Genomic DNA, 13,637 nt, shown 5'->3' with positions numbered 1-13,637 from the left:
ATTGCCTCTTCCCCACCCTCTGCACAGGAGGAGCTTCTCCTTCTCCAGCTCACTGGAAGAGCCTTCAGAAGCTTCTCTGCCCTGCTGCTCTGCACTGGAGGTGCTGTGGGGGATGCCAGGGCTTTAATGGGCAGAACTACCTGCAGGCACCCAGCACATCCAGGACTTGCTCATCCCCTGCCAGGTCAGCCAGGGGATGGTTCTGAGCCAGGTGCTGGGTGCCACCACTGTTACCAAACCAGAGTGGAGGGAGGAGGCTTCCCACCACAGGTCCCAGCAGCAGGCAGCCTGCAGAGGATCTGAATGTCCTGGCAGTGCCAGCTGCTCGCTGTGGAGCTCAGCACCTGCCTCATTCCCAGCCCAGCTGCCCTTCCTTCTCCCTCTCTGTTGTTGTGCTCCTCCCAGCCAGGCCTCCCTGATGCCTATCAGAGAAGTGCAGCTCAGCAGCAGAGCAAAGGCGAAGCGAGAGCTGCCGCAGGGCTCGGCAGGGCTGGGAGGCTTCCAGAGCAGGCTGCAGCCCTCAGAGCTGCCCTGGAGGAGATCTCTGCACCACAAAATGAGGGCATTTGCCCTCAGGTCAGTGTCACTCTGATGCTGTGCCCCAGGCAGGTGCTGGATTTGCTCTCTTGATCTGTCTCCCAGCACAGGCGTTCTGGGGAGAGGTGAGGAGCTGCCCCCAGCCAGCAGCTTGCTCTTTGCTCCTGCTCCACCTGACAGCATCCAAGTGCAACCACAAGCATTCCCAGAGAGCTTTCCCCTCGGGCCAGCAGCAGGAAGGTCCTTGCTGAGCTCTGCAGAAGAGGGACACAGGCTGCAGGGGCACCCTGCATGGGCTCTGGGTGCCAGGGGGAAGGAGCAGGTCCTGCTGGCCTGAGCCTCAGCTGGGCCTGAGCGGCTCAGAGGCCTTGCTGGACAAAGAGTGAGATTCAGGGACTGTCACAGGGCCAGGTGGTTGAACACCCCCTGAGCCAGGGCTGAGGAGTCACAGCCTGGAGCTTCAGCCAGGCCAAGGGTGGTTAACCTGAGCCTGCCTCCAGCCCCTGGCCCCTGCTGCCTTCTCCATCCAGAGAGCTGTCAGCCAAAGAAGCCAACACTGCCAGGGGAGTGCCCAGGCAGCTGCCCCTGCCCCTCATGAGGGCAAAGAAACCCCACTGGGAGGTTCCTGTGGGGCAGGTGGCTCTAGAAAGCTTTGTCCAGCTGGCGGCCAGTCACCAGTGGTGTGCCCCAAGGATCAGTGCTGGGCCCTGTGCTCTGTAACATCTTCATTGATGATCTGGATGAGGGCATTGAGTCCAGCATCAGTAAATTTGCTGACAACACCAAGCTGGGGGCAGGAGTTGATCTGCTGGAGGGTAGAGAGGCTCTGCAGAGGGACCTGGACAGGCTGGACAGATGGGCAGAGTCCAGGGGCAGGAGATTGAACACATCCAAGTGCCAGGTGCTGCACATTGGCCACAGCAACCCCAGGCAGAGCTACAGGCTGGGGTCAGAGTGGCTGAGAGCAGCCAGGCAGAGAGGGACCTGGGGGTGCTGGTCGATGGTAGGCTGAACATGAGCCTGCAGTGTGCCCAGGCAGCCAAGAGGGCCAATGGCATCCTGGCCTGCATCAGGAAGAGTGTGGCCAGCAGGAGCAGGGAGGTCATTCTGCCCCTGGACACTGCACTGCTTAGGCCACACCTGGAGTCCTGTGTCCAGTTCTGGGCCCCTCAGGTTAGGAAGGAGGTTGAGCTGCTGGAACGAGTCCAGAGAAGAGCAACAAAGTTGGTGAGGGGTTTGGAACACAGCCCTGTGAGGAGAGGCTGAGGGAGCTGGGGTTGCTTAGCCTGGAGAAGAGGAGACTCAGGGGTGACCTTATTGCTCTCTGCAACTACCTGAAGGGAGGTTGTAGACAGGCAGGGGTTGGTCTCTTCTCCCAGGCAGCCAGCACCAGAACAAGAGGACACAGTCTCAGGCTGTGCCAGGGGAGGTTCAGGTTGGATGTTAGGCAGAAGTTCTACCCAGAGAGAGTGATTGCCCATGGGAATGGGCTGCCCGGGGAGGTGGTGGAGTCACCATCACAGGAGGTGTTCAGGAGGAGACTTGCTGGGGTGCTTGGTGCCATGGGTTAGCTGTTTGGGTGGGTTGGATTGGTTGATGGGTTGGACTCGATGATCTTGAAGGTCTCTTCCAACCTGGTTTGGTTTATTCTAAACAAAGGTCTATTCTAAAGGTCCCTTCCCTTCCTGCCCCAGCACTGCAGGGCAGCAGCTGCTCAAGCAGAGCCCGGGGAAGCATTGGACAGCCACCAGGTAATGCTGAATAAAAGAGACCTCAGCAGAAGCAGACAGGCAGAGGCAGTTGTGAAATGCCCTCTGTGTGCCCACTGCACAAACTCCTTGCTCTGGGAGCTCTGGAACCAGCTCCCACCCCCCCTCCCCTCTAGTGTGGGTGCTCCCTGCCTGGTGCCTGGGGCTGTTCTGCAGCTCCTGTTCCAGCACACCCTGCAATTAGCTTCCCAGAGCCCTAAGAGGAGCAGCAGATAAGCAGCCCCGTTGCAACAGGTTGTGCTCATAAAATTAAGGCTCATTCATTATGCTGATTAGTGCCTGACAGAAGGCATGCAAATAAAAGCTCAGGGCTCTGCTGGCTGCTCTCCCCCCCCCTCCCGGGGTCCTGCTCACAGCATCCCCTCGGCCTCAGGTGCTGCAGGCTTTGTGTTCCTGCTCTGTCCCTCCCCAGCAGCTGCTTTGTGTTGTTGTCCTTCTCCCAAGGCTGCCCAGGTGCCCAGGTTTGGTACCTCCACGATGGCAGAAGGCAAAACCACTTCAGCTGTGCCCAAGGCTTGGGGAGGCTCCATCTGCACTCAGCCCCTGTGGGGAGCACTGCAGCCACGGCCGGGGGGGGAGCTGCTGCTTGGTGCTTGGCCTTGTGGAGCTCACCTGGGAATCCTTCCCAGGCAGGGAAGGCTCTGAGAGCAGCTTGTCCCAAAGGTGCTGGGAGAGGAAGAAGAGAGCAGGAGAAGTGGGGACAGTGATGTGAGAGCCCTCATCCTGATTGCTCAGAAGCCTTCTCCTCAGTGTGGGAGACCCCAGCTCCTCCAGCCCCTGCAGCTCCTCCAGCCCCTGCAGCTCCTCCATCCCCCTGCAGCTCCTCCATCCCCCTGCAGCTCCTCCATCCCCTGCAGCTCCTCCATCCCCTGCAGCTCCTCCATCCCCTGCAGCTCCTCCATCCCCTGCAGCTCCTCCATCCCCTGCAGCTCCTCCATCCCCTGCAGCTCCTCCATCCCCTGCAGCTCCTCCATCCCCTGCAGCTCCTCCATCCCCTGCAGCTCCTCCATCCCCTGCAGCTCCTCCATCCCCTGCAGCTCCTCCATCCCCTGCAGCTCCTCCATCCCCTGCAGCTCCTCCATCCCCTGCAGCTCCTCCATCCCCTGCAGCTCCTCCATCCCCTGCAGCTCCACCCCCATCAGTTTCACCCCTGCGGCTCCATCACCCCCTGCAGCTCCACCCCAACAGCTCCATCCCATCAGCTCCACCCTCGCAGCTCCACCCCCGGGCTGAAAGCAGCAGCAGTGCCCAGCAGGCTGCCTCCTGCCCAGGGCAGTGAAAGACTCAAAGTGATGCTTTTGGGAAGGGCCAGGACCAAGGGGCAGCAGGCATCAGTGGTGCCCAGGGCTGCTGTGCAGGGGCAAGGCAAGAGCTGTAGCTGAGCTCCTTCCACAGCCTGCAGGGTGCTGCTGTGAGGCCAAGGGTGAGCAGGAGGGCTGTAGGCCCCCCTGCAGAGCTGCTCTTTGGGGGAGGGGTGGGGTGTGTGTGTGTGTGTGCTGTTGGGGCTCTCGGTTTGGCAGCCTGAGCAGAGGGGTCTGAGGACTGGGTCAGCCTGCCAGCAGTGTGAAACCAAGAGAGCAGAGGGAGGGCAGGCTCAGGGACAGCTGGAGCCAGAGGCAGGACCAGGATTTGGTGCTGCAAGGGCTCTGAACATCCAGCAGGAGGGTTTGCAGGCAGAGGGAGCTGGAGGTGTCCTCAGCACCCCCAGCAGTGCCTCTGGGCAGGGCAGGGATGTCAGGACGCTGAGCCTGGCCACTTCCTCAGGACCCCCCCCCCAGCCACTGACCAGCAAAGCAATCTTCCTGTTTTATCTCCTTTCAAACGCTGAAGACTTTGGCTGGGAGCCTGGCACAAGGCAGGGCAGTGAATCACTGGCACAGCTCTGCCCAGTGCTCTGCAGCCCTGTTCCCACGGCCTCCCACTCAGCTCCTCTTTCCCAACCCTCTGCAGTGGGTGCTGCTCCCTCCCAGCCAGCAGCCAGTGGGGATAAAGCTGGGAGAGACAGCTGGCATCTGCCTCCCTGTGCTCCAGGAGAGCAGAGGGTAGGGACTGGGAGAGCCCAGGGGTGATGGGAGGAGGCCTCTGAGGCATTTTCAGCTGGACCCCCCCCCCCAGCTAGCTCAGCTCAACCCCTGGCAGCTCTGCTCCCACAGACCCCAGGCTTGGAGCAGCCCCAGCAGCACTGAGAGGGGCACAGCAAGGCCGAGGGCAGCCTCTGGCTGATCAGCACCCAGCCAGGGCACAGAGGAGGGGGAACCTGGCTGGAGCTGGCACAAGAAGCTCCACCTCAGCCCTCAGCTGCCCCTGACTGCTGGCTGTGCCCCCTGCAGACCTGCTGGTGCCATGCCCAGTGGGGGCTGCCGTGCGTGCCCCAGGCTGGGCTGCAGCTGTGCAGCTCAGTGCCTGCTGCAGGCAGTTTCTCCAGACACAGCTCCCTGGCTGCAGCAGGCAAGCAAAGCTTTATTAGCATTTATTTCTCGGGGGTGGTTCCCCCCCAGCCCCCACCTTTTTTTTCCCCCAGAAGAACAGCAATGAGGGCAGAGAGAGCTGAGGAGCAGAGGGTGGGGGCAGAGGCTCAGCTGGCAGCAGCAGGCAGGGCCAGGCAGAGAGCTCTGCTCAGCCCCTGCGGAGTAGCTTGCACAGGAGTTTGCTCTTCGTAGGGTTGTGATCAGTGTGCTTGGTGCTAAGGCCACTGGTGAGGTCCTGCAGGGGAAGCTGCTGCTCTGGCCAGTCACTCCTCAAACCTCCTGAAACTCCCTGTTGGAAGGTGAGGAGGAGGAAGAATTCCTCTGAGGGCTGCTGAAGCCTTCAGCACCTTGGAGCTTTTGGTTCCTTCGCCGAGCCCTGGAATGGCTCCGCCTGGGAGCTCTCCAACCTCCCCCCATGGGCAGGGACACCTCCCAGCTTTAGCATCCAGGGGTGGGGGAGAGCCCTTCCAGAGGCTCTGCCTTCCTCTTCATTCCTCATCACTCTGGGCCTGAGGGGCAGGCAGGAGCTGGAGCCTTACCCATTCTCATGCTCTTGATGGCCTCAGACACCTCTCCCATGGTCGCTCCTCTCTCCAGGGTTTTGTTGCCTTCCAGGCACAGCTTTGTGCTTTCAGCCCCCCCTGGAACCACAGCCATGAAGTCAGACCTGGAGAAGACCTTTTGCTCCCTGCCCTTCTCTTCCTGCCTCAGGATTTTGCAGCTAACTCCTCTGGATTTGAAACGTCTGAAGTGTGCCAACAGCTTTGCCCTGCTGGAGCCATTCCCACCTCAGACCCTGACCCCTCCAGCAGCTGGCTCCACTCCAGAGCTTGGGACCTCTCCACATCCCTGCAGGCTTTGGAGTGGACATTGTCCTTCCCTTTCCCCCCTTCCCATTTCCTCTTTCTACACCTTCCCAACATCCTCCTCCTCGAGCAGCTGGTGAGAGGTCTCTGCCCTGCTGCTGGGTGAGGGCAGTGCCAAGGCCACCTCAAACCAGGGCAGCAGAGCATCTCCAGCTTGCCAAGCAAGGGAGGAGCTGCAGTGCCCCTCCTGCTCCTCAGGGAGGAAGGGCAAAGGGAGGATGCAGCCCTGGACCCCCACTCTTACCTTGGCTCTCATAGAAGCTGCCAGACTGGGAAGATGAAGAGCGGGAGAGGCAGGATTTGCCTCCTCCTCCTCCTCCTCCTCCTCCTCCTCCACCTGAAGCTTTCCCACAGCTTCCACCTCCTGTTCCTCCTCCACTTTCAGATGAGGAAGTTCTTCCATAAGATCCTCCCATTTTTCCTCCACTGCTTCCTCCACCTGAGGACCAACCACTTCCTCCTCCACTGCTTCCTCTTCCAGAGGACCAGCTGCTTCCTCCATGACCTCCTCCTCCTCCTGCTGAAGATCCACCACCAGCTCCTCCCTGCGAGGTGCTGGAAGGAGGGAAGGGAAAGTTTGTGTCCAGAGCAGCACAGCCAGGGGCTGGCATCCTCTTGGCTGCATTGAGGCCACTCTCTGAGCTCCTCAGAGGACCAAGGGGGTGCCATGGAGTGAAATATGGTCCAAAGAAGTGGCTTTAAACTGCCCTAGGGAAGGACAAAGCCAGGGGGTGGCTTTAGGAACCTTCTCAAACCTGTACCTTGAGGAGGTAGAAAAGTTACCTCCTGCCCTTGGGAACTGCTCCCAGCTTGAGCTGGTGAGAAATGGCCAAGGACAGCTTGAGAAACTTCATGGAACCCCAGAGTGGCTCAGGGTGGAAGGAGCTCAGAGCTCAGCTGCTCCAACCTCCCCTCCATGCCCAGGGACTCCTCTCAGCCAGACTCAGCTGCTCAGAGCCTCATCCAGCCTGGCCTTCAGCACCCCCAGGCAGGAGGTAGCCACAGCCTCCCTGGGCAGCCTGGGCCAGAGCCTCAGCAGCCTCCTGCTGACGAACTTCTTCCCCAGCTCCACTCTGACCCTGCTCTGCCTCAGCTCCAAACCATTCCCCCTGGGCCTGTCCCTAAACACCCTCAGGAGAAGTCTCTCTGCAGGATGCCTTCAGGTCCTGACAGCAGCTCTGAGGTCCCCCTGGAGCCTTCTCCCCTCCAGGCTGCACAGCCCCAGCTCCCTCAGCCTGAGCTCCCAGCAGAGCTGCTCCAGCCCTTGGCTCATCCCTGTGGCCTCCTCTGGGCTCTCTCCAGCAGCTCTGTGTCCTGCTCAGTGCTACCTACCTGATTCCCTGCTGGCCCTCCTGCAGCAGGGCCCTGTACTGGGCGATCTCCTGCTCCAGCCGGGTCTTGATGCCCAGCAGCAGCTTGTACTCCTGGTTCTGGCTCTCCATCTCGCAGCGGATGCTGGCCAGCTCCTCCTCCAGGGGGCCGATCATGGCCTGGATCTGCTGCAGCTGCAGGTTGTAGCGACGCTCAGAGTCATCCAGGTTGGACTGCAGGGCCTCTCTCTGCAGGGGCAAAGCAAAGCACCACCTGGGTGGGACCGTGGCAGGATTGGGACCTTCCTCTGCCCCCAGTGAGGAAGGCTGCAGCGGCGTCAGGTGCCCCAGGACAGAGAGCAGCCTCAGCTCTCCTCCTGTGCCCCCCAGCCCAGCAAGCAGCCTCCTGTGCCTGCCAGGGGAGCAGCAGCAGCAGCAGCTGTCACCTACCCTGCTGATGTGTGACTGCAGCTCGATTTCCAGGCTCTGGAACTGCCTCCTCAGCTCAGAGATCTGCTGGTTGCTGGATTCCACCTCCTGGCCGCTGAGGTGAACCTGCTCACTCACTTCCTTCATCTGAAACAGCAGAGCCCAGGGCTGCACCTCGGGAGCTGACCTTCCAGTGGTCTGTCAGGGAAGCTCTGACCACACCAGGGGTGCAGCAGGGCCCCTTGCCCCGTGGGGGCCGTCTAAAGCTGCTCCTCTGGCCCTGCCAGCCCAGCTCTGATGCCCTCTAAGCGAAGGGATTCTGCCCCTCTGCGCTCACAGGGACCCACAGGATGGGTTGGGTTGGAAGGGCCCTTGGAGATCACCTGGTCCCAGCCCCCTGTGGCTGTATTCAGTATTCCTAAGGTTGGAAGGGACCTCAAAGATCATCGAGTCCAACCTGTCACCACAGACCTCACCACTAGAGTAGGGAGGTCACTACTGCCCACTGCAGGCTTGAACTCACACCCTTCCCATTAAGGGTCTGATGTGCTACCAACTGAGCCACCTTTGTAATCAGCTAGCTTACATCTCTAAGGTGACCTCATTGTGGCCTTCCAGGATCTGCAGGGGGCTACAGGAAGGCTGGGGAGGGACTGCTCAGGATCTCAGGGAGTGATAGGACCAGGGGGAATGGAATGAAGCTGGAGGTGAGGAGGAAGTTCTTCCCCATGAGAGTGGTGAAGCCCTGGAATGGGTTGTCCAGGGAGGTGGTTTGGGGCCCTATCCCTGGAGGTGTTTCAGCCCAGGCTGGCTGAGGCTGTGGCCAGGCTGATCTAGTGTGGGGTGTCCCTGCCCGTGGCAGGGGGGTTGGGACTGGCTGCTCCTTGTGGTCCCTTCCAGCCCTGACTGGTGCTGTGGTACTGTGACCCTGCAGGATGCCCTCCCCAGCAGCAGGGGGGTGCAGCTGCCCCCTCTCACCTTGCCCTCGTACCACTTCTCCACCTCCTGGCGGTTCCTCTGGATGATGCCTTCGTACTCCTGCCTCATGGCGTTCAGCTTCTGCAGCAGGTCCTCTCCCGGGGCGGCGTTCACCTCCACGCTCACGTCCCCCCCGGCCTGCCCCTGCAGGGACTTCATCTCCTGCAGGCCCAAGGCACACACACAGCAGTGGGGACCTGGCTCTGCCAGAGGCTTTGCTGTATGTCACCTTGCCAGCTGCAGCTGTGTCTCTGCTGCTGCTTCTCTGGCTGCAGCTGTTTGCCCCTGACTTCCCCTCCCTGCTTGCTGAGGGGACCTGTGCTCAGAGGCGCCCTGGAGCCCCTGGGGGCAGCGCTCAGCCTGCCCTGGGGGGTCCCTGGCCCAGCTGCCGGAGCAGAAGTGCTCAGTGCAGGGGGGGGGACCTGCCCCCAGGAGCTGGCTCTTACCTCTTCGTGGCTCTTCTTGAGGTCAACCACCTCCACCTTCAGGGACTCAAACTGCATTTCCAGGTCAGACCTGCTCAGGGTCAGGCTGTCCAGCAAGGGCCTCAGGCTGTTGATGTCGCCCTCCACGTTCTGCCGCAGGCCATACTCCGTCTCAAACCTGTGCCAGGGGCAGAGCAGGGAGGTCAGCCCTGGCCTGGGGGTCTCTAAGCAGGAGCAAGTGCCTGGGAAAGAGGGAGCTGAGCTTACTTGATCCTGAAGTCCTCTGCAGTCATCCTGGTGTTGTCCAGGTCCAGCAGCACCCTGTTGGTCTCCGCAGCCGCAGTCACGATCTGGAAGTAAATTCAGGAGGCTGAGGAGAACCTTCCTGGGCACCTCTCAGGTTGGCTCTGGGGGCTGTGCCCCCGGGGGGGGGGCTGCACTGTCCCCACACCTCTAGCTGGAGGCAGCTGGGGGCTGGGCAGAAGCCCAAGATCAGGCTCAGAGGGGCGCTGAGCGAGTTCAGAACCGTCCCTGCCTCAACCATTCCCTTCAGTCCCAAGCAGCACTTGGACTTCTGGGACAGACCAAAGTCCTACCTGGTGCTGAAGCTCTCCAATCTTCTGGTAGTAGTGGCTGTAGTCCTTCGGGCCAGCAGGAGCCTGCTTCTGGTACCACTCCCTGATCAGCTGCTCCAGCTGAGCGTTCTCCCTCTCCAGGCTCCTGACCGTCTCCATGTAGGAGGCCAGGCGCTCGTTGAGGCTCTGCATGGTCAGCTTCTCATCGCTGGAGAGGATTCCCACCGCAAAGCCTCCCCCACCAAAGCTGCCTCCGTAGCCACCGGCTGACCCCAGGCTCATTCCCAAGCCGCCGCAGCTCACTCCCGCCCCGTACCCGGCGCCGCCCATGCCCCCTCCGTAGCCGCCGCTGCTGGCTGCCCCTCCGTAGCTGCTGCGCCGCATCCTGCCGTAGCTGCCTCCTCCTCCCCCCCCATAGCAGCTCCTGGAGCTTCCTCCACCACAACTGCTGCCAGAAAACCTGCCACCGCCGCTGCTCCTGGAGGAGATCCTCCTCGAGGAGACAGAGGTGAAGGTGCTGCTCCCCCTGCCAGCCCCGCTGCTGCCGCTGCCCCCCGAGCCCTGCCTGATGCTGCAGCTCATGGTGCCAGCAGCTGGCTCGACCTCAAGGCTGGTCCTGCAGTTGCTGTGGGATCATAGCTCCAGCTCCCACCCTGCCTGGCCGGCATTTATAGCTCCTGCCGTGGGTGTCTCCCCGGGGCAGCACCTTCCTCCCCTGTTGTTTGCCAGCCCTGGCTCTCCTGCCAAGGAGCAATTGCCAGCGGGAGGGGGCTGGCAGCAGCGGCAGGAAGCTTAACCCCTCCTCAGAGCCCGGTGCCCGTTTGTTTATCCACACAAAACATGCTAATTGCTGCTGGGTGGCTCTGGTCCGGGTAGATCTCTGCTGTGATCTACTCCTCTGGCTCGCAGGAGCCTCGTCCCACTCAGCCCAGCTCCTGCTCGCAGCACAACAGCGAAGCTGCGACTGATGGGAGAGCAGCAGAGGCTCCCCCGGGGCTGCCCTCCCCTCACGCTCCTTCCCTGCCCAGATCCTCATCACCCAGCCCCAGCAGAGCATCCTCTGCAGGGGGCCAGGCTGACACCTTTGCCATTCCTCCACAAAGCCCAGGGCAGGTTGGCAAACCCCCACGTGGCAGGGCCTGGCTCCATCACCCAGCCCCAATTATGGCTCATAAGCAACCAGCTAATGATGATGAATTGTCTGAGCACAAGTGGAAAACAGCTCTGGGTGAGGAGGTGAGGGAGGGAGGCTGCCAGGGAGGGAGGCTGCCAGGGAGGGAGGCTGCCAGGGAATGGCCTCCTGGGCTTGGGCCAGATGCAGCTGGAGGGGGGGGTCAGGAGGGTCCTGGCTCTGGGCACATCTGTGACCACAGGAGGTGCTGGGTGATGCTCTCACTCCTGAGGGCACCTTGCAGCCAGGAGGTTTCCTTCTGCAGTGCAGACACCAGGAGGGTAGCTGGGAGGAGGAAGGCAAATTCCTGCTTTGGGGACTGGGCACCAGGAGGGCATTGCCCTGCAGCTTAGCTTTCTGCCCAGGGGCACAGCGTGGCAGCAGGCACAAGTGATTGCTGGCTTGCACCTTCTTCTCTCTAGGTGATGCTTGGCACAGGAGGGGATGCTGCAGCTCAGCAGACGTCCTCTGAGCTTACTGCAGCCTCAAACACTCCAAATTCTGTGGAGTGTGGCTGCCTCCTGCCTGGGGCTGTTCCAGGCCAGGCTGGATGAGGCTCTGAGCAGCTGAGGCCTGCTGAGAGCTGTCCCTGGGCACGGAGGGGAGGTTGGAGCAGCTGAGCTCTGAGCTCCCTCCCACCCTGGGGCCACTCTGGGACTCTCAGACTCCTTCCTCTCCCGGCTGCTCTCCTTCCCAGGTGCCAGACCTGCCGCAGCTGCAGCCTGCAGCCCTCCCCCTTGGTGAGCTGCAGCAGCTCTGTGGCCCCCAGCTTCCTGCCCTGCTCTGGGGAGCCCCTCCCTGCCCAGCCTGCCTGCTGTGGGTGGTTCCAGTGCAGAGTTTGTTTGTTATGGTTCTCAGCAGTGTTTGTGTACAGCCCTCCCAGCACCACCCTGCCCACGCTGCACACACCTGAGCTCCATCCTCCCTGGGACTTCCCTCCTGAAGTCTCCAAGGGACCAAAGCCTGTCTGGCTGGAAGGGATCCAAGTGGCTCACTGCAAAACTTAGAGGAGCCTGAATCATGACAGATTTGCTTCTTGCTTGTTCTCAGCTCTACAAAGTTCTGTTGTCTGCTAGCAGCTGCAGAAACCCTGGGGTAAGGGTCAGCTTTCCTGCTGCCTCCCAGACACTGCCCCACCCGGGGGGGGACACAGCCACATTGCCCTGCCCTGGACAGCTCTGCAGCAGGGAGAGGACCTGGTCTGGGCCCCTCTGGAAAGATGTGGATTAGATCTTTGGTCTCAGCCATTCTTTCCAGGTGGACTAAGCTTCAGGTCTGCTGACAACCAACAGAGCTGCTCTGGAGATCAGTGAGGAAGGGGCAGGGAGGATGGGGAAGTGAGGATGAGGGGCAGTGAGGATTGGGGTCAGTGAGGATGGGGCAGTGAGGACGGGGCAGTGAGGATGAGGGGCAGTGAGGATTGGGGTCAGTGAGGATGGGGGCAGTGAGGATGGGGGGCAGTGAGGATGGGGTCAGTGAGGATGGGGGCAGTGAGGAGGGGGCAGTGAGGATGGGGCAGTGAGGAGGGGGCAGTGAGGATGGGGGGCAGTGAGAATGGGGCAGTGAGGATGGGGGGCAGTGAGGATGGGTCAGTGAGGATGGGGGCAGTGAGGAGGGGGCAGTGAGGAATGGGGGCAGTGAGGATGGGGTCAGTGAGGATGGGGGCAGTGAGGAGGGGGCAGTGAGGAATGGGGGCAGTGAGGATGGGGTCAGTGAGGATGGGGGGCAGTGAGGATGGGGGGCAGTGAGGATGGGGGCAGTGAGGATGGGGGGCAGTGAGGATGGGGCAGTGAGGATGGGGGCAGTGAGGTTGGGGGGCAGTGAGGATGGGGGGCAGTGAGGATGGGGTCAGTGAGGATGGGGGGCAGTGAGGATGGGGGGCAGTGAGGATGGGGGCAGTGAGGATGGGATCAGTGAGGATGGGGCAGTGAGGATGGGGGCAGTGAGGATGGGGGGCAGTGAGGATGGGGGCAGTGAGGAAGGCATCACCCAGACCCCAGCTGCCTGGCAGCACTCAGAGGTGGGACGCTCACCACCAGCTGAGGGTCTCAGTTCCCTTTCCCCTGCTCACACCTTCAGTGGGCTTAGCAGTGCTGGGAACAGGCCTGGCCTTGCCCTCTGGCCACACTCAGGACAGTTCTCAGCCATGAGCAGATGCAGAGAGCTGAGAAGATTCCAGTTCCCAGCAGGGGCTGAGGGGCAGTGCTGGCTGTGCCTGGGGGCTGCTGTGAGAGGGCAGAGCCTGGGGCTGCCACCAGTCAGTCTCTTACAGACCCTCTGTGGAGCATCCTCAGCCCTGGCTGCTCTCCAGGCAGCCCCAGGCCTGCTCATTACACATTCAGGAGCTCTTTGGGATTCTCTTCTGCTGGAGACACCTCTGGAATGCTGCTCCAGAGAGGCATCTGTGCCTCCCACACTGGTGTAGGAAAAGAAGTGTGGCTTGAAGAGCAAGGGGAGATGGAAAGCACAGGGCTGGGCTGGAGGGAGGTGTTGGGCTGCTCTGTGTGCTGGGCACAGCACAGCCTCCGTGCCCCCTCCCCTGCCATGGCAGCCAGGAAACCTGCCCTTGTGCTCTGACTGCAGGCCACAGCCACCAGAGCGGGGGTGGATGAGGAGGAGGGGGAGGAGGAAGATGCCCTGGGGGAGGATGGCAGCACAGTTGTTTGCACTGAGGCCTCTTCCCTTTTCCTGTGATGAAACCGTGAGGAGGTCCTGCCCAGGAGGACGATTTGAGCCTGAAGGTCTCACCCAGTGTGGGCAGGAACTCCCCCAGAGCCCTCCTGTGAGCCCCAGCAGCGCAGCCCTGGGCTGGCTGCAAGCAGAGGCTGGGGGAGGACGGAGCCCTTCCCTCGGGGGGTGTGGCAGCAGTGAGGGGTGAGGCTGGAACGGCCTCTGTGGAGGGCAGGGTGATGGCACCGTGAGGGGGTGTGGGCTGGGCACACACAGGCTGCCATCAGCTCCCTGGCACTGCCTATTTATGTAGAGTCACAGAAGGACAGGGGTTGGAAGGCACCTCCAGAGGCCACCCATCCAACCCTCCTGCCAGGGCAGGGGCACCCAGGAACACATCCAGGGGGGGTCCTGAAAGTCTCCAGAGGAAGAGACTCCA

At 61.6% G+C, this 13,637-nt stretch overlaps 1 protein-coding gene across 1 annotated transcript; it reads right to left on the bottom strand.

Moving 5' to 3' along the window:
• Positions 1-4,746: 4,746 nt before the first annotated feature.
• On the bottom strand, positions 4,747-9,994 carry LOC137455830 (keratin, type I cytoskeletal 17-like). Its single transcript, XM_068166945.1, has 9 exons — positions 9,379-9,994; positions 9,050-9,132; positions 8,804-8,960; positions 8,358-8,519; positions 7,401-7,526; positions 6,973-7,199; positions 5,885-6,195; positions 5,314-5,415; positions 4,747-5,063 (listed from the first exon to the last, which is right to left on the bottom strand). Exons 1-9 carry the CDS (start codon positions 9,937-9,939, stop codon positions 5,038-5,040), a joined length of 1,755 nt encoding a protein of 584 aa, XP_068023046.1. The 5' UTR covers positions 9,940-9,994; the 3' UTR covers positions 4,747-5,037.
• Positions 9,995-13,637: the final 3,643 nt, after the last annotated feature.

The sequence above is a fragment of the Melanerpes formicivorus genome, unplaced genomic scaffold, assembly GCF_026170545.1.
Source record: "Melanerpes formicivorus ecotype bairdi unplaced genomic scaffold, bMelFor1.0.p_v2 SCAF_112, whole genome shotgun sequence".
NCBI classification, from domain to species: Eukaryota; Metazoa; Chordata; class Aves; order Piciformes; family Picidae; genus Melanerpes; species Melanerpes formicivorus.
Note: the sequence above shows the minus strand (reverse complement) of the source record. Positions and strands in the feature narration are given on the sequence as shown.

Bases quoted from the DNA above. Each gene is read 5' to 3' on its own strand.
- LOC137455830 (XM_068166945.1), bottom strand. From the start codon at position 9,939: ATGAGCTGCAGCATCAGGCAGGGCTCGGGGGGCAGCGGCAGCAGCGGG. The intron at 7,527-8,357 runs GTGAGAGGGGGC...CTGCTGTTTCAG, and splicing joins AGAAGTGGTACGAGGGCAAG to ATGAAGGAAGTGAGTGAGCA. The intron at 5,064-5,313 runs GTAAGGCTCCAG...ACCTTCCAACAG, and splicing joins CATCAAGAGCATGAGAATGG to GGAGTTTCAGGAGGTTTGAG.